At 47.2% G+C, this 23,125-nt stretch overlaps 1 protein-coding gene across 2 annotated transcripts in view; it reads right to left on the bottom strand.

Annotated features, from left to right (window-relative positions):
* LOC112237494 (lysine-specific demethylase phf2-like) overlaps positions 1-23,125 on the bottom strand; it is a 146,684-nt gene that overhangs the window by 42,110 nt on the left and 81,449 nt on the right. For both annotated transcript variants that reach the window (XM_042329567.1, XM_042329572.1), the window contains exons 10-14: positions 15,459-15,550; positions 13,968-14,057; positions 11,255-11,635; positions 10,565-10,675; positions 136-254 (exon numbers count right to left, since the gene is read on the bottom strand). In XM_042329567.1, the coding sequence (XP_042185501.1) occupies positions 136-254; positions 10,565-10,675; positions 11,255-11,635; positions 13,968-14,057; positions 15,459-15,550 (793 nt within the window). The remainder of the gene's footprint in view (positions 1-135; positions 255-10,564; positions 10,676-11,254; positions 11,636-13,967; positions 14,058-15,458; positions 15,551-23,125) is intronic.

Here is a 23,125-nt window from a genome sequence, read left to right as displayed (position 1 = left end):
TCACACACACACACACACACACACACACACACACACACACACACACACACACACACACACACACACACACACACACACACACACACACACACACACACAGGTGAGAACCACATTGCTCCAGTATACAGTGCTTACCCTAGTAACTTCTTGTGTGTCATTGAAAAGGCAAACTTGTCTTTGTTGCCCGACAGTGGCGTTCTCTCAAACTTGTGCACTTCAGTTTCCATCTTCAATAAGGAATCTGGTTTACTGTTCTGTAATGGACATGAACAACAAAGATCACTTTATGTCATACACTGGCAGAAGGACAGACAACAAGGTGTAGAACAATGTGTAGAACAGGGTGTAGAACAGGGTGTAGAACAATTTAACAGGACCATACAATTAAAGTATTACAACATGTCCTGTTAGAATATTTGAGGCCTGCTAAAATAATATACCGAATACTCAAATCAGCAAAAAGGTTAATCAAATCAGAGTAAACGGAATCAAATCTGAGTGATTGGAATATTTGGGCTCAGCCCCAGTGTTCATCCTGGTAAGGCTGATGAAGATGATCTACTCTGAGATGACCCTGATGAGATAACCCTGACGAGATAACCCTGACGAGATGACCCTGATGAGGTGACCCTGATGAGGATAACTCTGACACCTTCATGATGAGATGACCCTGATGAGATAACCCTGATGAGATGACCCTGATGAGGTGACCCTGACGAGATAACCCTGACGAGATTACCCTGATGAGGTGACCCTGATGAGATGACCCTGATGAGGTGACCCTGATGAGATAACCCTGACGAGATGACCCTGATGAGGTGACCCTGATGAGATGACCCTGACGAGATAACCCTGATGAGATGACCCTGATGAGATGACCCTGATGAGATGACCCTGATGAGGTGGCCCTGATGAGGTGGCCCTGATGAGGCTGCCCTGATAAGATGACCCTGATGAGGTGGCCCTGATGAGGTGGCCCTGATAAGATGACCCTGATGAGATGACCCTCATGAGGTGACCCTGATGAGATGACCCTGATGAGATGACCCTGATGAGGTGACCCTGACGAGGTGACCCTGATGATATGACCCTGACGAGGTGACCCTGATGATATGACCCTGATGAGGTGACCCTGTAGAGGTGACCCTGTTGAGATAACCCTGATGAGGTGACCCTGATGAGATAACCCTGATTATATGACCCTGATGAGATGACCTTCCCTGATGAGATAACCTTGATGAGATGACCCCGATGAGTATTGATCTACTCTGAGATGACCTTGGTATATATGTTTTCTGGTCTGTGATGACCTTAGCATACACCGAGTGTGCTAAACATTAGGAACACCTGCTCTTTCCATGACAGACCGACCAGGTGAATCCAGGTGAAATCTGATTCCTTATTGATGTCACCTGTTCAATCCACTTCAATCAGTGTAGATGAAGGGGAGGAGACAGGTTAAAGAAGGATTTATAAGCCTTGAGACAATTGAGACATGGATTGCGTATGTGTGTGCCATTCAGAGGGAGAATGGGCAAGACAATATTTAAGTGCCTTTGAATAGGTTATGCTAGTAGGTGCCAGATGCATCGGTTTGTGTCAAGAACTGCAACGCTGCTGGGATTTTTAACACTCAACAGTTTCCCGTGTGTAACAAGAATGATCCACCACCCAAAGGACATGCAGCCAACTTGACACAAATGTTAAACTTTTTGAAGCTATGTTACAAAAAAAGAGTTATCTATACATTCCAGAACACCATGTGAACAATCCTTGGCATCGTGCTCTATGTTTTGGAAGAGAGCCATCGAAGTAAACACAATAAAGAAGAATTCTAAAACATCCTTAAAAGGACCACAAAAAGTAATAGCACTAATAATTACAGGAGTTTACTTCAGAGTCATTCAATTAAGGGAATTATGCCACATTATATCAGGCAACGTACAATCTGATGGGAGTCCACTTAACAAAAAAGTATCCATCTTTAGTTGCAACCTGTGTCATATTCTCCATTACATACACATGTTTCACTCCCTGAGTCCAGTGAATTAGTTGGAAGCTGTGGTTTGTGCCAATTGACTGTAAACATTTTCTGTGCGATCACTAACAGTACCCTTAACATGCATATTTATTTTTCACCTTCCAGGTTACAAGTTATTACCCTCAATAAAATGAACATTGGTTCCAGTGGTAACTCAATGTCTAGGATTGTCTTACAGAACCCCTGTCACTTTATCCCAGAAGAAATTTGTGTGGTCTCCTATTGGTCAACCACCCCTCCAACATAGTGCTCAAGCTTTTGGAGCAAATTTCAATATCAAGAAAGTTGTTCTAAAGTATGAAATCTTCCCTTTCCAGGCAAACTCCACACTGGGCTGATAGTGCATTTGTGACTACTTTCACATATTCTCTCCGATGATTCATCTTCTATCACCATATTAATTTCTAGATCCCATTTTCCTTTAACATCCTGCGTGTGTTCATGTGGTCATCTCTAACCTTTTAGATAACTTAGCCACCTCTTTTTGGATGTTATTTCACCTTACTGTGGAAGGACCACCAGAGGGCAGGCTGGGCTCACAGACAGCAGCCCAACAAGGTAACCAAAGGCAATTAAGCACAGCTGACGGTACTAATGACATATTCTCTTTCCCCTACAAAAGAGAGTATGGAACCAGCAGATAGGGGGGGAAAACTATCTCTGGAGGATGGCCACCAAGAGAGGGGAGCGATCCATTAAGAAGGTGACAAACCTGTGACTTTTGTTGTAGTTTAAAGATAATTGTATTGTGTTCCTGTTTCATCTGGAGAAGATGTGTTTTTCCTTGGGAGATTTTCATTGATTATGTTGGAGTGTTTGTGTTGACCAAATTACCTCAATAGAGAACTGTGTTCAATCAAGAAAACCTTCTCCTGACTCGTTTATTCCACCTTTCCGCTTTAGAGTGACGCAAAATTACTTGGTCCGCTCACATTGGTGGAAAATGCGGGCATTAGGTGGACGAGTGACACAAGGATAAGTGAGTAAATCAAAATTCTTCCAGTAGACAGAGAAACGATTCAAGATCGATGGACAACGCCCTACTACAAGAGTTTATCACGGCACAGCAGACAACCATAGAACTCCTGCAACAACAGCTGAGCCGGCGAGAAGAAACCTAGAGTTAAGCCAAGAGCGGCTGCTCACGCCATCTTACGTCGTCTCTCCAAGGAGGATGATATCGAGGCCTTCCTCATGACCTTCGAAAGGACGGCCACCTTGGAAGAGTGGCCGCCCACAGAATGGGCGAGCGCATTAGCCCCTCTTTTGACCGGGGTGGCCCAGGAAGCCTATTTTGACCTGGATTCCCGCGAAGTTGCGGACGATGGGCGACTAAAAAACGAGATCCTGTCCCGGTGCCAGCTGACTGCCAGAGATAGAGCCGTAAAGTTCCATCAATGGACCTATACGGCTGACCAACCCGTCCGTGCCCAGATCTTCGCACTACTACGACGACTGACGACAGTGGCTGGAACCTGGTAAGGGAGTAGGACATGTAAGAGACCCTCGTAGTGGACAAGATATTGAGGGAATTACCCAGTGACTTAAAGGGTTGTGGGGCAAGCCAACCCATTGTCAGCCGACGACATAGCCCAGGCGGTGGAAACATATCGATCTACAGGGGAGTTGTTAAAAAGTGACAAGGAGGAACAGAAGGATTCTCCATATCCCGTACCACAACTCACCCCGGCGCGTCCTCACCAAAACGTCCAATCCCCCTTGAGGTGGGAGGAGTCAGCCCCCCACACAGCAGGGTCTGTGTTATAAATGTCAGTCTCCTGACCATCACCCCCAAAACCAATTCTTTCTTTGGCCGCCTCTCCTTCCAGTTCTCTGCTGCCAATGACTGGAACGAACTACAAAAATCTCTGAAACTGGAAACACTTATCTCCCTCACTAGCTTTAAGAACCAGCTGTCAGAGCAGCTCACAGATTACTGCACCTGTACATAGCCCACCTATAATTTAGCCCAAACAACTACCTCTTTCCCAACTGTATTTAATTTATTTATTTATTTTGCTCCTTTGCACCCCATTATTTTTATTTCTACTTTGCACATTCTTCCATTACACAACTACCATTCCAGTGTTTTACTTGCTATATTGTATTTACTTTGCCACCATGGCCTTTTTTGCCTTTACCTCCCTTCTCACCTCATTTGCTCACATTGTATATAGACTTGTTTATACTGTATTATTGACTGTATGTTTGTTATACTCCATGTGTAACTCTGTGTCGTTGTATCTGTCGAACTGCTTTGCTTTATCTTGGCCAGGTCGCAATTGTAAATGAGAACTTGTTCTCAACTTGCCTACCTGGTTAAATAAAGGTGAAATAAATAAAAATAAATAAATTATGCCCCACAATGTCCTAGCAAAGACTAGTCCATGGTCACGAGTCCATGGTCCATCACTGCCCATCCCCACACACCCCGGTTTGAGAGGGCAGGATCGATCCCTGATGAGAGACCGCCTGTCGGCAGTGTGGCCCATAGTAAAAGAGCATATGGAGAAGGCACAAAGGACCCAAGGCCGGGCCTATGATAAGTCTGCGACACCCGTGAGTTCACCGTGGGAAAGAAAGTGATGGTGCTCGTGCCCACGGCCGAACACCGCTTGCTGGCAAAGTGGAGGGGGCCCTACGAGGTAATGAAAAGAGTCTCACCGGTCAATTACCTCATCAAGCAACCTGACAGGAGGAAGAAGGTCCAACTCTATCACATAAACCTGCTGAAGACGTACCATGGACGAGAGGAGGAGGTGGCTTTGATGGCCCTGGAGGGCAAAGGAAAAGAGGAGGCTCTACCACAGGTGCGCCGGGGCCAAACTCTCCTACCGGAGCAGTCAAGACAGCTAGACAAGCTGATTATGAACTTCGGTCGGGTATTCCCTCCATTCCCAGGACAAACAGATCCCAGCCCTCGGTTATCTCCGGTACTACCTACTGGGTCGGCGGTTTGCATTAGTTACTGACCATGCGCACCTCACGTGGATGGCTGGTAAGAGAAACAATAACAGAATAGCCAGAAGGTTTCTGGCTTTACAACCGTTCTCTTTCCATGTAATCCACAGAGCCGGATCGAAGAACGGGAATGCAGACTGGCTGTCCCGCCGCGAGTCTGGCGCCTGAACCTCCGGTTCGGTCCTGAGGGGGGAGGTATGTGGAAGGACCACCAGAGGGTAGGCTGGGCTCACGGATAGCAGCCCAACAAGGCATGTGAGACAAGATAACCAGAGGCAATTAAGCACAGCTGACGGTACTAATGACATATTCTCTTTCCCCTATAAGAGAGAATGGAACCAGCAGATAGGGGGGAAAACTATCTGGAGGATGGCCACCAAGAGAGGGGAGCTATCGATGAAGAACGATTAAGACGGTGACAAACCCGTGACTTTTGTTGTAGTTTAAAGATAATCGAATTGTGTTCCTGTTTCATCTAGAGAAGATGTATGTTTTTCCTTGGGAGATATTCATTGATTATGTTGGAGTGTTTGTATTGACCAAATTCTCTCAATAGAGAACTGTGTTCAATCAAGAAAACCTTCTCCTGACTTGTTTATACCTTTTTCTGCCCATCTTCTAAAGCCTCTGTCCATTATGGATGGCTTAAGGTTGGCATCGCTAGTCATTTTCATGGCCCTTGAGAGCGAAGTTGGCATTTCCTGTTTTTTTTTACACTCTGAAGGTATGGACAGTAGTATCTTATCCATTCATTCTTCCATCTAACTTTCTTCCAATGCAATGTGCCGAAAAGGAAGCGGTATATTTCTGGACATGAACGTTGCTCAATTTGTATAGACCCAAAATCTTGTTTAATCCAAGCCACCAAAGCTTAATTGCGTGGCCCAAGAGTATATATTTTAATTGGGTAAGCCCAGGCCATCTTTATCTTTGGGTAAAAATAGAACTTTGAGTCTCACTCTAGGTCTCTTGTTTAGCCACATGAATTTAGAAAGAAGCTTATCCAACATCTTCAATGTAGACACAGGGACTAGAATGGGTAATGCATGAAATAGAAAGAGCAATCTGGGTAATACAGTGGGGCAAAAAAGTATTTAGTCAGCCACCAATTGTGCAAGTTCTCCCACATAAAAAGATGAGAGGCCTGTAATTTTCATCATAGGTACACTTCAACTATGACAGACAAAATGAAAAAAAAATCCAGAAAAATCACATTGTAGGATTTATTTGCAAATTATGGTGGAAAATAAGTATTTGGTCAATAACAAAAGTTTCTCAATACTTTGTTATATACCCTTTGTTAGCAATGACAGAGGTCAAATGTTTTCTGTAAGTCAAGGTTTTCACACACTGTTGCTGGTATTTTGGCCCATTCCTCCATGCAGATCTCCTCTAGAGCAATGATGTTTTGGGGCTGTTGCTGGGCAACACGGACTTTCAACTCCCTCCAAAGATTTTATATGGGGTTGATCTGGAGACTGGCTAGGCCACTCCAGGACCTTGAAATGCTTCGTACTGTTGTAACTTTAATGTGTTACAGAGTTAATGTTTAAGTTAATTCATTGAGCTGTATCTAAAGATATTTCTTTACAGTTATTTACATATTGTATTGAATTACGCTTTTTGACTGCAAGTTCCAGAATGCCTTGCGACAGGAATGAGAGAGAACTCGCCAGTTATGTGCAAAGTGATTAAGCTGACTTTCCGATAGCATCTTACCTGCATTGCTCTGTAGTATCTGAAGTTGTTAAATGTAACGTGAACAAGTATTATTACTAAAAGAAGCTTTTCAAACCCGAGTCATTACTTTGAAGTTGGCAAATCTAAAACTTACGAAGCCACTCCTTCGTTGCCCGGGCGGTGTGTTTGGGATCATTGTCATGCTGAAAGACCCAGCCACGTTTAATCTTCAATGCCCTTGCTGATGGAAGGAGGTTTTCACTCAATCTCACGATACATGGCCCCATTCATTCTTTCCTTTACACGGATCAGTCGTCCTGGTCCCTTTGCAGAAAAACAGCCCCAAAGCATGATGTTTCCACCCCCATGCTTCACAGTAGTTATGGTGTTCTTTGGATGCAACTCAGCATTCTTTGTCCTCCGAACACGACGAGTTGAGTTTTTACCAAAAAGTTATATTTTGGTTTCATCTGACCATATGAACATGGAACACACAGAACGTAACCACACAAACTAAATCAGTGTTCCCTCTAAAAAAACAACTGGTTGTCTCAAATAAAATAAACCAGCCCCCATTGACATATGGGCAGCTGTGACTTACCTGTCCCTCTGGGATAAGCACTCTGTATTGGTGTAACGACCCAAATGAGTACAGTTGCTGCCCGAACCTGCACCCGACCCACTGAACTTACTAGATGTTGGAACATTGCTGTGGGGATTTTCTTCCAATCAGCCACGAGCATTAGTGAGGTCGGCACTGATGTTGGGCGATTAGGCCTGGCTCGCAGTTGGCGTTCCAATTCATCCCAAAGGTGTTTTATGGGGTTGAGGTTAGGGCTCTGTGCAGGCCAGTTAAGTTCTTCCTCACCGATCTCGACAAAACATTTCTGTATGGACCTCGCTTTGTACACGGGGGCATTGTCATGCTGAAACAGGAAAGGGCCTTCCCCAAACTGTTACCACAAAGTTGGAAGCACGGAATTGTCTAGAATGTCATTGTATGCTGTAGCGTTAAGATTTCCCTTAACTGGAAATAAGGGGCCTGGACCAAACCATGAAAAACAGCCCAGAGACCATTTATTCCTCCTCCACCAAACATTACATTTGGCACTACGAATTCGGGCAGGTAGCATTCTCCTGGCATCCGCTAAACCCAGATAAGTCTGTCGGACTACCAGATGGTGAAGTGTGTGGACTACTACTTCACGGCTGAGCCGTTGAAGCTCCTAGAAGTTTCTTGTTGCTCCTAAACTTTTCCACTTCACAATATCAGCTCTTCTAGTTGATCGGGGCAGCTCTAGCAGGGCAAAAATTTGGCGAACTGACTTGTCGGAAAGGTGGCATCCTATGACGGCACCACGTTGAAAACCACTGAGCTGTTCAGCAAGGCCATTCTGCTGCCAATGTTTGTCTATTTATTATTTTTATTTTTTATTTTACCTTTATTTAACCAGGTAGGCAAGTTGAGAACAAGTTCTCATTTACAATTGCGACCTGGCCAAGATAAAGCAAAGCAGTTCGACAGATACAACGACACAGAGTTACACATGGAGTAAAACAAACATACAGTCAATAATACAGTATAAACAAGTCTATATACAATGTGAGCAAATGAGGTGAGAAAGTAAATACAATATAGCAAGTAAAACACTGGAATGGTAGTTTTGCAATGGAAGAATGTGCAAAGTAGAAATAAAAATAATGGGGTGCAAAGGAGCAAAATAAATAAATTAATTAAAATTAAATACAGTTGGGAAAGAGGTAGTTGTTTGGGCTAAATTATAGGTGGGCTATGTACAGGTGCAGTAATCTATGAGCTGCTCTGACAGTTGGTGCTTAAAGCTGGAGATTGGATTATGGAGATTCTACGGCTGTTTGCTCGATTGTATAAACCTGTCAGCAATGTGTGGCCCTGAAATAGCCAAATCCACTAATTTGAAGGGGTGTCCACATACTTTTAGTGTAGTACTAGTTAACAAAGTTCCATTTGGGTCAGAGCTGTCTTCAAGCTTGTTTTCCCGTTCATGATATCACCGGCCACCCGAGTTCAGCCCATGTGGACACCAATGCTTCCCACAGTTGTGTCAAGTTGGCTGGATGTCCTTGGGTTGGTGGACCATTCTTGATAAACAAGGGAAACTGTTGAGCATGAAAAACCTGGCAGAGTTGCAGTTCTTCACACAAACCGGTGCGCCTGGCACCTACTACCATACCCCGTTCAAAGGCACTTAAATATTTTGTCTTGCCCATTCACCCTCTGAATGGCACACATACACAATCCAAGTCTCCTCTCCTTCATCAACACTGATTTAAGTGAATTTAACAGGTGACATCAATAAGGATCATAGCTCTCACCTGGATTCACTTGGCCAGTATATGTCATGTGCCCAATATTTAGTACACTAAATATATATCCTGGTCTGTGATGACCTTGCCCTACCTAACTCCCTCCCCCTCTATCTATCTACATCTCAATCTACCAGGGCCTCCAGTCTAGCTAGTTCCAGTCTTTACAGGGAATAGGGTGCCATTTGGGACGCCCAAAGCAGGACTCCCAGCAGATGTGAATGCTTATTGGTGAATGTTGTGGAGAGGACATAGTTGTGAGGACTGAGCCTGTTGGCTGGGCCCAGGTTTTAGAAGCTTTAAACAGTCCAGGCTGTTGGCTGGGCCCAGGTTCTAGAAGCTTTAAATAGTTCAGCCTGTTGGCTGGGCCCAGGTTCTAGAAGCTTTAAACAGTCCAGGCTGTTGGCTGGGCCCAGGTTCTAGAAGCTTTAAACAGGCCAGCCTGTTGGCGGGGCCCAGGTTCTAGAAGCTTTAAACAGTCCAGCCTGTTGGCGGGGCCCAGGTTCTAGAAGCTTTAAACAGGCCAGCCTGTTGGCGGGGCCCAGGTTCTAGAAGCTCAAAACAGTTCAGCCTGTTTGTTTAGCTGATCTATAGTGAGTTAAATACATTTTTCTGTTGGACCTCAGCTTCTCAGCTTTAATTGAACAGAACCACTTACATACTTGTATTAAAAAGCTTGAATCTGCTTTCTCTTTCTGTTGAAGCATCATTATCATGTCGACATTGGTGTTTTTAAAGCATGCCTAGAAAGCCTCGACTCAAACTATTCTGAAACTTACATTATATTAACCTTTCATATTCTGTATGTTATATAAACCTTTACTATTCTCCATATTACCTAAATTAACTTATTTCTATTTTTGGTCTGCAGCTTCCCTTATATTTACAACTCTAAATGTACTGTACCTTACCTAATTGAAACGGTTCTGTTCTGTACCTTACCTAACTGAAACTAAACTGTACCTTACCTAATTGAAACTGTTCTGTACCTTACCCAACTGAAACTGTTCTGATCCTTACCTAACTGAAACTGTTCTGTTCCTTACCTAACTGAAACTGTACTGTACCTTACGTAACTGAAACTGTACTGTACCTTACCTAACTGAAACTGTTCTGTACCTTACCCAACTGAAACTGTTCCTTACCTAACTGAAACTGTACTGTACCTTACCTAACTGAAACTGTTCTGTACCTTACCCAACTGAAACTGTTCTGTACCTTACCTAACTGAAACTGTACTGTACCTTACCAAACTGAAACTGTTCCTTACCCAACTGAAACTGTTCCTTACCCAACTGAAACTGTTCTGTTCCTTACCCAACTGAAACTGTTCTGTTCCTTACCCAACTGAAACTGTTCCTTACCCAACTGAAACTGTTCCTTACCTAACTGAAACTGTTCTGTACCTTACCTAACTGAAACTGTACCTTACCTAACTGAAACTGTTATGTTCCTTACCTAACTGAAACTGTACTGTACCTTACCTCACTGAAACTGTTCTGTACCTTACCAAACTGAAACTGTTCTGTACTGTACCTTATATTTCCACTTGGCCTCCGCCTGTTTCTTGTTCTGTTCTCGGATCTCAATCTTCTCCAAATCGTTCTGCTTACAGGTCCCCGACATACTCAGGATGTTGTTAGCCACCTGGGGGAGCAGGGAGCAGCTGTTGGAGAAATGCCTGCACACCCTCCAAGAGGAGGGTTGACCACCCCTGATGTAGAGCACGACTGGTCCAGTCATGTTATTCATGGTCAAGGTTGCCTTGCCCCTCTTGGGCTGATCCATCTTGACCGACACGTAAATAATGGTTAAAGGGACATTTCTAAAAATATTCAACTTGTGTTATTTCATAGTTTTGATGTCTTCACTATTATTCTACGATGTAGAAAAATAGTAAAAATAAAGAAAAACCCTTGAATGAGTAGATGTTCTGAAACTTTTGACCCGTAGTGTATGTGGAAAATGTTTTATAGTAAAAAAGATAAAGAAAGATAAGTGTTTTTAAATTACATCATCGGACGAATACTAAACAATTACTAAGACAATTACGAAAACAATTACTAGACATTTATCTTCCTTTTACTAGAAAACATAGAAACAGACTAGATTTTCACATATGTTAATATTGGAGTGGTGCTGGAGATGACGAAGTTGAAAAATGTTTAAGTTTCCCTTTAAACTGGGTATTAGAAGTGAATAAGTTGTGGTTGTTATTGCTCTCACCTTGCCCCCCATCTTGCCCTTCTTGGGTTGGTCCATCTTGCTGAGGATGTCCTTAGCGTGAGACTCCAGAGCTGCCAGGCTGGAGGGCTTCGATGGAGGAGGAGGAGGAGGAGGGGGAGGGGGGACCTCCTTCTCTTTCTTTCCTTTCTTGTTCCCTCCCTCCTTCACTTTGGGGACCTTGGGAGGTTTGGGGGCCTTGGGCATCTTGGGCGGCTTGGGTGGCTTGGAGGCCTTCTTCCTAGATGGTTTTTCCCGGAGGGGAGGGGAGGGAGAGGGGACGCTGGAGGGGGAAGCAGGGTCCTCAGGCTCTGATGGGGCAGCAGGGGGTTCCTCCACTGGAGCCTTGCTGCTCAAATCACTCTTAATGGCTTTAGCCGCATTCTGAACAACAACAACACAATGACATGGTAATTTATCCAAAAATACTCACTTTTCTAATTTCACTCTGAACCATGACCACAGTCTGAGCTGTCACTCTGAACCATGACCACAGTCTGAGCTGTCACTCTGAACCATGACAACAGTCTGAGCTCACTCTGAACCATGACCACAGTCTGAGCTCACTCTGAACCATGACAACAGTCTGAGCTGTCACTCTGAACCATGACAACAGTCTGAGCTGTCACTCTGAACCATGACAACAGTCTGAGCTGTCACTCTGAACCATGACCACAGTCTGAGCTCACTCTGAACCATGACCACAGTCTGAGCTGTCACTCTGAACCATGACCACAGTCTGAGCTCACTCTGAACCATGACCACAGTCTGAGCTCACTCTGAACCATGACAACAGTCTGAGCTGTCACTCTGAACCATGACCACAGTCTGAGCTGTCACTCTGAACCATGACCACAGTCTGAGCTATGAGTTCATAGGACAGTTAGTAACATAGTTCAGATAACCTAGTTCACTACAACACCCATGATGCAGTTGAAACAGTTGAAGTCGGAAATGTATATACACCTTAGCCAAATACATTTAAACTCCGTTTTTCACAATTCCTGACATTTAATCCTAGTAAATATTCCCTGTCTTAGGTCAGTTAGGATCACCACTTTATTTGAAGAATGTGAAATGACAGAATAATAGTAGAGAATGATTGATTTATTTAAGCTTTTATTTCTTTCATCACATTCCCAGTGGGTCAGAAGTTTACATACACTCAATTAGTATTTGGTAGCATTGCCTTTAAATTGTTTAACTTGGGTCAAATGTTTCAGGTAGCCTTCCACAAGCTTCCCACAATAAGTTGGGTGAATTATGTCCCATTCCTCCAGACAGAGCTGGTGTAGCTGAGTCAGGTTTGTAGGCCTCCTTGCTCGCACACGCTTTTTCAGTTCTGCCCACACATTTTCTATAGGATTCAGGTCAGGGCTTTGTGATGGTCACTCCAATACTTTGACTTTGTTGTCCTTAAGCAATTTTGCCACAACTTTGGAAGTATGCTTGGTGTCATTGTCCGATTTGGAAGACACATTTGCGACCAAGCTTTAACTTCCTGACTGATGTCTTGAGATGTTGCTTTAATATATACACGTCATTTTCGGACCTCATGATGCCATCTATTTTGTGAAGTGCACCAGTCCCTCCTGCAGCAAAGCACCCCCACAACATGATGCTGCCACCCCCGTACTTCATGGTTGGGATGGTGTTCTTCAGCTTGCAAGCCTCTCCCTTTTTCCTCCAAACATAACAATGGTCATTATGGCCAAACAGTTCTATTTTTGGTTCATCAGACCAGAGAACATTTCTCCAAAAAGTATGATCTTTGTCCCCATGTGCAGTTGCAAACCATAGTCTGGCTTTTTATGGCGGTTTTGGAGCAGTGGCTTCTTCCTTGCTGAGCGGTCTTTCAGGTTATGTCGATATAGGACTCGTTTTACTGTGGATATAGATACTTTTGTACCTGTTTCCTCCAGCATCTTCACAAGGTACTTTGTGCTGTTCTGGGATTGATTTGCACTTTTCGCACCAAAGTACATTAGTCTCTAGGAGACAGAACGTGTCTCCTTCCTGAGAGGTATGATGGCTGCGTGGTCCCATGGTGTTTATACTTACTACTACGTACTATTGTTTGTACAGATGAACGTAGTGCCTTCAGGCGTTTGGAAATTGCTCCCAAGGATGAACCAGACTTACGGAGATCTATAATTTTTTTTCTGAGGTCTTGGCTGATTTCTTTTGATTTTCCCATGATGTCAAGCAAAGAGGCACTGAGTTTGAAGGTAGTGCTTGAAATACATCCATAGGTACACCTCCAATTGACTCAAATTAAGACATCAGAAGCTTCTAAATCCATGACATCATGTTCTGGAATTTTCCAAGTTGTTTTAAGGCACAGTCAACTTAGTGTATGTAAACTTCTGACTCACTGGAATTGTGATACAGTGAATTATAAGTGAAATAATCTGTCTGGAAGCAATTGTTGGAAAAATGACTTGTGTCATGCACAAAGTAGATGTCCTAACCGACTTGCCAAAACTATAGTTTGTTAACAAGAAATTTGTGGAGTGGTTGAAAAACAAGTTAATGACTCCAACCTAAGTGTATATAAACTTCTGACTTCAACTGTATAGGTTATGTCTGTACTGTTAATGTCAGATTTTCTCTACATATCTCTCAACTACAACAGGCCATTGGATACCTGACCAGTAGAATAGATCAGAGCAGGTAAGGACAGGGCAAGGTGGCATTGAGCAGGGTAGGGTCATACCTCTGAGATCCTGATCTCCTTGGCCAGGTCCTTGATGAGCTGAGTGGGCTTCATGTTCTCTGGAAGCTCATCCTCGTGTTCTAACAGAGCCTGGAGGAGAGACCCAGTACATGAAACACAGTCAACAGAGCCTGGAGGAGAGACCCAGTACATGAAACACAGTCAACAGAGCCTGGAGGAGAGACCCGGTACATGAATCACAGTCAACAGAGCCTGGAGGAGAGACCCGGTACATGAATCACAGTCAACAGAGCCTGGAGGAGAGACCCAGTACATGAAACACAGTCAACAGAGCCTAGAGGAGAGACCCGGTACATGAATCACAGTCAACAGAGCCTGGAGGAGAGACCCAGTACATGAAACACAGTCAACAGAGCCTGGAGGAGAGACCCAGTACATGAATCACAGTCAACAGAGCCTGGAGGAGAGACCCAGTACATGAAACACAGTCAACAGAGCCTAGAGGAGAGACCCAGTACATGAATCACAGTCAACAGAGCCTGGAGGAGAGACCCAGTACATGAAACACAGTCAACAGAGCCTAGAGGAGAGACCCGGTACATGAATCACAGTCAACAGAGCCTGGAGGAGAGACCCATTACATGAAACACAGTCAACAGAGCCTGGAGGAGAGACCCGGTACATGAATCACAGTCAACAGAGCCTGGAGGAGAGACCCAGTACATGAAACACAGTCAACAGAGCCTGGAGGAGAGACCCGGTACATGAAACACAGTCAACAGAGCCTGGAGGAGAGACCCGGTACATGAATCACAGTCAACAGAGCCTGGAGGAGAGACCCAGTACAGAAACACAGTCAACAGAGCCTGGAGGAGAGACCCGGTACATGAATCACAGTCAACAGAGCCTAGAGGAGAGACCCGGTACATGAATCACAGTCAACAGAGCCTGGAGGAGAGACCCAGTACATGAAACACAGTCAACAGAGCCTAGAGGAGAGACCCGGTACATGAATCACAGTCAACAGAGCCTAGAGGAGAGACCCGGTACATGAAACACAGTCAACAGAGCCTGGAGGAGAGACCCAGTACATGAAACACAGTCAACAGAGCCTAGAGGAGAGACCCAGTACATGAAACACAGTCAACAGAGCCTAGAGGAGAGACCCAGTACATGAAACACAGTCAACAGAGCCTAGAGGAGAGACCCAGTACATGAAACACAGTCAACAGAGCCTAGAGGAGAGACCCAGTACATGAATCACAGTCAACAGAGCCTGGAGGAGAGACCCAGTACATGAAACACAGTCAACAGAGCCTGGAGGAGAGACCCAGTACATGAAACACAGTCAACAGAGCGATAGTAGCTGTAGTAGCAGCTGACATTGGTAGACAGGACAACACAAGACTGTGTGACGCTAACTCTCTAAAGACTGTGGAAAGAAAGAAGGACAACGGGACATATTGTCCATTATAAAGGTGGGATTTAGGGAGTACAGGTGGAACTGATGGGTGAGGTAACAAACGTTACCTGTTTCTTGGTCCAAGCTCTAAAAGCTCCGTTGATGATCTTAGCTCCGTGGACCAGGTAGGCAGCTGGTTGCTTGTTGGACTTGTGTAAACCTGCAACAAGAGAGAATATTGTTAGACAGCTCTCTCTTGGTAAACAGGTCATTTGACCTCAAAGGGACAAACTGTTCAAATGAAGGTTAAATTAATTGGATTCTGTTCATTCACTGTGAGAACATTGATTGAGTTGTAGACTCATTTTTTCATAAATGCCTCTTTCTACTGTAAGACAGCGGCTCCCTCTAGCCTAACTGCTGTCAGTAAACGAATTAACCAATCAAAACACATCACGTTTCAGACAGCGGCTCCCTCTAGCCTAACTGCTGTCAGTAAACGAATTAACCAATCAAAACACATCACGTTTCAGAGCCCGGTCACCATACATTTCGTACACAGACAGCAGGGAAATATAAATCTCTGTTGAAACTGAATCTGGTTGACAGAAAACATTTGATTAGACCAGTAAACTCCTGGAAGATGTTACTGCAAGCTGAAGGCTGTTTAAATCAGACACATGCGCCGCACCCCCCTCCTAAGCCTCCCTCCATCTCACCCAGACACATGCCTCTCCTGCCTGCCTGCCTGCCTCCCTCCCTCCCGGACATATGCCTCTCCCTCCCTCCCTCTCTCCCTCCATCTCTCCCAGACATATGCCCCTCCCTCCCTCCATCCATCTCTCCCTCCCCCTCCCTCCCAGCCTGCCTGCCTGCCTCCCGCCCTGCCTCCCTCCCTCCCTCCCAGCCTGCCTGCCTGCCTGCCTGCCTGCCTGCCTGCCTGCCTGCCTCCCTCCCTCCCTCCCTCCCTCTATCCATCCCTCCCAGACATATGCCTCCCTCCCTCCCTCCATCCATCCCTCCCAGACATATGCCTCTCCCTCCCCACTCCCTCCCTCCCAGCCTGCCTGCCTGCCTCCCGCCCTCCCAGCCTGCCTCCCTCCCTCCCAGCATGCCTGCCTGCCTCCCACCCTCCCAGCCAGCCTGCCTCCCTCCCTCCATCCATCTCTCCCAGAAATATGCCTCTCCCTCACCCTCCCAGCCTGCCTGCCTGCCTGCCTCCCTCCCAGCCTGCCTCCCTCCCTCCCAGCCTGCCTCCCTCCCTGCCTCCCAGCCTGCCTGCCTCCCGCCCTCCCAGCCTGCCTCCCTCCCTCCCTGCCTCCCTCCATCCACCTCTCCCAGACATATGCCTCTCGCTCCCCCTCCCTCCCAGCCTGCCTGCCTGCCTCTCTCCCAGCCTGCCTGCCTCTCGCCCTCCCAGCCTGCCTCCCTCCCTGCCTCCCTCCATCCACCTCTCCCAGACATATGCCTCTCCCTCCCCCTCCCTCCCAGCCTGCCTGCCTCCCTCTCTCCCAGCCTGCCTGCCTCTCGCCTTCCCAGCCTGCCTCCCTCCCTCCCAGCATGCCTGCCTGTCTCCCACCCTCCCAGCCTGCCTCCCTCCCTCCATCTCTCCCAGACATATGCCTCTCCCTCCCCTCCCTCCCAGCCTGCCTGCCTGCCTCCCTCCATCTCTCCCAGAAATATGCCTCTCCCTCCCCCTCCCAGCCTGCCTGCCTGCCTGCCTCCCTCCCTCCCTCCCTCCCAGCCTGCCTCCCTCCCTCCATCCATCTCTCCCAGAAATATGCCTCTCCCTCACCCTCCCAGCCTGCCTCCCTGCCTGCCTCCCTCCCAGCCTGCCTCCCTCCCTCCCAGCCTGCCTGCCTCCCAGCCTGCCTGCCTCCCGCACTCCCAGCCTGCCTCCCTCCCTCCCTGCCTCCCTCCATCCACCTCTCCCAGACATATGCCTCTCGCTCCCCCTCCCTCCCAGCCTGCCTGCCTCCCTCTCTCCCAGCCTGCCTGCCTCTCGCCCTCCCAGCCTGCCTCCCTCCCTGCCTCCCTCCATCCACCTCTCCCAGACATATGCCTCTCCCTCCCCCTCCCTCCCAGCCTGCCTGCCTCCCTCTCTCCCAGCCTGCCTGCCTCTCGCCTTCCCAGCCTGCCTCCCTCGCTCCCAGCATGCCTGCCTGCCTCCCACCCTCCCAGCCTGCCTCCCTCCCTCCATCTCTCCCAGAAATATGCTTCTCCCTCCCCCTCCCAGCCTGCCTGCCTGCCTGCCTCCCTCCCTCCCTCCCAGCCTGCCTCCCTCCCTCCCTCCCAGCCTGCCTGCCTCCCGCCCTCCCTGCCTGCCTCCCGCCCTCCCAGCCTGCCTCCCTCCCTCCCTGCCTCCCTCCATCCACCTCTCCCAGACATATGCCTCTCCCTCCCCCTCCCTCCCAGCCTGCCTGCCTCCCTCTCTCCCAGCCTGCCTGCCTCTCGCCCTCCCAGCCTGCCTCCCTGCCTCCCTCCATCTCTCCCAGACATATGCCTCTCCCTCCCTCCCACCCTCCCTCCCAGACATATGCCTCTCCAACCCCCTCCTTCCCAGCCTGCCTGCCTGCCTCCCGCCCTCCCAGCCTGCCTCCCTCCCTCCCTCCATCCATCTCTCCCAGAAATATGCCTCTCCTCCCCCTCCCAGCCTGCCTCCCACCCTCCCAGCCTGCCTCCCTCCCTCCCAGCCTGCCTCCCTCCCTCCATCTCTCCCAGACATATGCCTCTCCCTCCCCTCCCTCCCAGCCTGCCTGCCTCCCTCTCTCCCAGCCTGCCTGCCTCCCTCTCTCCCAGCCTGCCTGCCTCCCTCTCTCCCAGCCTGCCTGCCTCTCGCCCTCCCAGCCTGCCTGCCTCTCGCCCTCCCAGCCTGCCTCCCTCCATCCACCTCTCCCAGACATATGCCTCTCCCTCCCCCTCCCTCCCTCCCAGCCTGCCTGCCTCCCTCTCTCCCAGCCTGCCTGCCTCTCGCCCTCCCAGCCTGCCTGCCTCTCGCCCTCCTAGCCTGCCTGCCTCTCGCCCTCCTAGCCTGCCTGCCTCCCTCCATCCACCTCTCCCAGACATATGCCTCTCCCTCCCCCTCCCAGCCTGCCTGCCTCCCTCTCTCCCAGCCTGCCTGCCTCTCGCCCTCCCAGCCTGCCTGGCTCTCGCCCTCCCAGCCTGCCTCCCTCCCTCCATCCATCTCTCCCAGACATATGACTCTCCCTCCCCCTCCCTCCCAGCCTGCCTGCCTCCCTCTCTCCCAGCCTGCCTGCCTCCCCTCTCCCAGCCTGCCTGCCTCCCTCTCTCTCTCCCTCCCTGCCTCCCCTCTCTCTCCCAGCCTGCCTGCCTCTCGACCTCCCAGCCTGCCTGCCTCTCGCCCTCCCAGCCTCCCTCCCTCCCTCCATCCATCTCTCCCAGACATATGCCTCCCCCACCCACCAGAAAAGAGTTACAGGTCTGTACACTGCTCTATTCGCAGGGGAAAGAAGCTGAACAAGTTTAAGATATTCAGGTCTTCTGTGGAGGAGGATTAGAATGATTATGAGATTGTTAAGGGTGAACTGGACAATTAGTTAGTGCCCAAAGTGAACACTATTCATGAAAGAGCCTGCTTTCATCAATGCACCCACAAGCCCACGGAAACCCCAGAGGGATACATCAGAAGCCTACACCAGATCGATGTTACAAGCCTTTCAACACTGCCAAGAACTCAAATATCGAGGACAGGTTGGTCATAGGGAGATGTCAGATCACTAATGCCTGACTTGACACTCGACAAAGCGATAGAGCTTGTGAAGCAGTCAGAGCAAGTCAAGGGACAGCTCAGTGAAGTAGCATACAAACGAGCAGTGCACAATGACAAACAGACACAGAAATGGACAAAACAAAGGGGATTAAACAAAATGACATAATGTGAACAGGATGCTTCAGATGTGGTAAGGTACATGCTAAAGAGGACAGATGTGGTAATGCTAAAGAATGTCGCAGCTGTAGGAAGCTAGGGCATTTCGCAGTCCTTTGTCGCTACTGCGTGGTCAAAGAGGTTACAGCACCCAACGAGAGAGGAGGAGAGGGTGAGTTCCATTTCCTGGGAGTTACAGATGTTGATGACTAAAAAGATGACAGTTAAACTGCAAATAAAAGGTACAACAACAGACTTTAAGACTGACACAGGGAAAGTGTCATATCAGGAAAATACTTAGAGCACACTGAAAAACATGCCACCACTGAAAAGTAACTAAACCAGACAGGCCAGGGTGGAAACTGGGATACTTTACAGATAACCTCACACTCAACGTCAACAAAACTAAGGAGATGATTGTGGACTTCAGGAAACAGCAGAGGGAACACCCCCCATCCACATCGATGGAACAGTAGTGGAGAGGGTAGCAAGTTTTAAGTTCCTCGGCATACACATCACAGACAAACTGAATTGGTCCACTCACACAGACAGCATCGTGAGGAAGGCGCAGCAGCGCCTCTTCAACCTCAGGAGGCTGAAGAAATTCGGCTTGTCACCAAAAGCACTCACAAACTTCTACAGATGCACAATCGAGAGCATCCTGGCGGGCTGTATCACCGCCTGGTATGGCAACTGCACCGCCCTCAACCGTAAGGCTCTCCAGAGGGTAGTGAGGTCTGCACAACGCATCACCGGGGGCAAACTACCTGCCCTCCAGGACACCTACACCACCCGATGCTACAGGAAGGCCATAAAGATCATCAAGGACATCAACCACCCGAGCCACTGCCTGTTCACCCCGCTGTCATCCAGAAGGCGAGGTCAGTACAGGTGCATCAAAGCTGGGACCGAGAGACTGAAAAACAGCTTCTATCTCAAGGCCATCAGACTGTTAAACAGCCACCACTAACATTGAGTGGCTACTGCCAACACACTGTCAATGACACTGACTCTACTCCAGCCACTTTAATCATGGGAATTGATGGGAAATGATGTAAATATATCACTAGCCACTTTAAACAATGCTACCTTATATAATGTTACTTACCCTACATTGTTCATCTCATATGCATACGTTGATACTGTACTCTATATCATCGACTGCATCCTTATGTAATACATGTATCACTAGCCACTTTAACTATGCCACTTGGTTTACATACTTATCTCATATGTATATACTGTACTCGATATCATCTACTGTATCTTGCCTATGCTGCTCTGTACCATCACTCATTCATATATCCTTATGTACATATTCTTTATCCCCTTACACTGTGTATAAGACAGTAGTTTTTTTGGAATTGTTAGTTAGATTACTTGCTCGTTATTACTGCATTGTCGGAACTAGAAGCACAAGCATTTCGCTACACTCGCATTAACATCTGCTAACCATGTGTATGTGACAAATAAAATTTGATTTGATTTGATTTGATTTGATACTACTGAACTCTATGGGTCACTTTACAGATACTACTGGACTCTATGGGTCACTTTACAGATACTACTGAACTGTATGGGTCACTTTACAGATACTACTGAACTCTATGGGTCACTTTACAGATACTACTGAACTGTATGGGACACTTTACAGATACTACTGGACTCTATGGGTCACTTTACAGATACTACTGAACTGTATGGGTCACTTTACAGATACTACTGAACTGTATGGGTCACTTTACAGATACTACTGGACTGTATGGGTCACTTTACAGATACTACTGAACTGTATGGGTCACTTTACAGATACTACTGAACTCTATGGGTCACTTTACAGATACTACTGGACTGTATAGGACACTTTACAGATACTACTGAACTGTATGGGTCACTTTACAGATACTACTGAACTGTATGGGTCACTTTACAGATACTACTGGACTGTATGGGTCACTTTACAGATACTACTGAACTGTATGGGTCACTTTACAGATACTACTGAACTGTATGGGTCACTTTACAGATACTACTGGACTGTATAGGTCACTTTACAGATACTACTGAACCGTATGGGTCGCTTTACAGATACTACTGAACCGTATGGGTCACTTTACAGCTACTAAGGAACTGTATGGGTCACTTTACAGATACTACTGGACCGTATGGGTCACTTTACAGATACTACTGAACTCTATGGATCACTTTACAGATACTACTGGACTGTATGGGTCACTTTACAGATACTACTGGACTGTATGGGTCACTTTACAGATACTACTGAACTCTATGGGTCATTTTACAGATACTACTGAACTCTGGGTCACTTTACAGATACTACTGAACCGTATGGGTCACTTTACAGATACTACTGGACTGTATGGGTCACTTTACAGATACTACTGAACCGTACAGGTCACTTTACAGGGAGCCTACAGAGTGGTGTGATCATAGATATCAGGGAGCCTACAGAGTGGTGTGATCTCAGAGATCAGGGCACCTACAGAGTGGTGTGATCTCAGAGATCAGGGAGCCTACATAGTGGTGTGATCACAGAGATCAGGGAGCCTACATAGTGGTGTGATCACAGAGATCAGGGAGCCTACATAGTGGTGTGATCACAGAGATCAGGGAGCCTACAGAGTGGTGTGATCACAGAGATCAGGGAGCCTACAGAGTGATGTGATCTCAGAGATCAGGGAGCCTACATAGTGGTGTGATCACAGAGATCAGGGAGCCTACAGAGTGGTGTGATCACAGAGATCAGGGAGCCTACAGAGTGATGTGATCTCAGAGATCAAATCAAATCAAATCAAATTTTATTTGTCACATACACATGGTTAGCAGATGTTAATGCGAGTGTAGCGAAATGCTTGTGCTTCTAGTTCCGACAATGCAGTAATAACCAACAAGTAATCTAACTAACAATTCCAAAACTACTGTCTTATACACAGTGTAAGGGGATAAAGAATATGTACATAAGGATATATGAATGAGTGATGGTACAGAGCAGCATAGGCAAGATACAGTAGCTGATATCGAGTACAGTATATACATATGAGTATGTAAACAAAGTGGCATAGTTAAAGTGGCTAGTGATACATGTATTACATAAGGATGCAGTCGATGATATAGAGTACAGTATATACGTATGCATATGAGATGAATAATGTAGGGTATGTAAACATTATATAAGGTAGCACAAGTGGCTAGTGATATATTTACATAATTTCCCATCAATTCCCATTATTAAAGTGGCTGGAGTTGAGTCAGTGTCAGTGTCAGTGTGTTGGCAGCAGCCACTCAATGTTAGTGGTGGCTGTTTAACAGTCTGATGGCCTTGAGATAGAAGCTGTTTTTCAGTCTCTCGGTCCCAGCTTTGATGCACCTGTACTGACCTCGCCTTCTGGATGATAACGGGGTGAACAGGCAGTGGCTCGGGTGGTTGATGTCCTTGATGATCTTTATGGCCTTCCTGTAACATCGGGTGGTGTAGGTGTCCTGGAGGGCAGGTAGTTTACCCCCGGTGATGCGTTGTGCAGACCTCACTACCCTCTGGAGAGCCTTACGGTTGAGGGCGGAGCAGTTGCCGTACCAGGCGGTGATACAGCCCGCCAGGATGCTCTCGATTGTGCATCTGTAGAGGTTTGTGAGTGCTTTTGGTGAGAAGCCGAATTTCTTCAGCCTCCTGAGGTTGAAGAGGCGCTGCTGCGCCTTCTTCACGATGCTGGCTGTGTGAGTGGACCAATTCAGTTTGTCTGTGATGTGTATGCCGAGGAACTTAAAACTTGCTACCCTCTCCACTACTGTTCCATCGATGTGGATGGGGGGGGTGTTCCCTCTGCTGTTTCCTGAAGTCCACAATCATCTCCTTAGTTTTGTTGACGTTGAGCGTGAGGTTATTTTCCT

Source organism: Oncorhynchus tshawytscha, linkage group LG02 (assembly GCF_018296145.1).
Source record: "Oncorhynchus tshawytscha isolate Ot180627B linkage group LG02, Otsh_v2.0, whole genome shotgun sequence".
NCBI lineage: Eukaryota > Metazoa > Chordata > Actinopteri > Salmoniformes > Salmonidae > Oncorhynchus > Oncorhynchus tshawytscha.
Note: the sequence above shows the minus strand (reverse complement) of the source record. Positions and strands in the feature narration are given on the sequence as shown.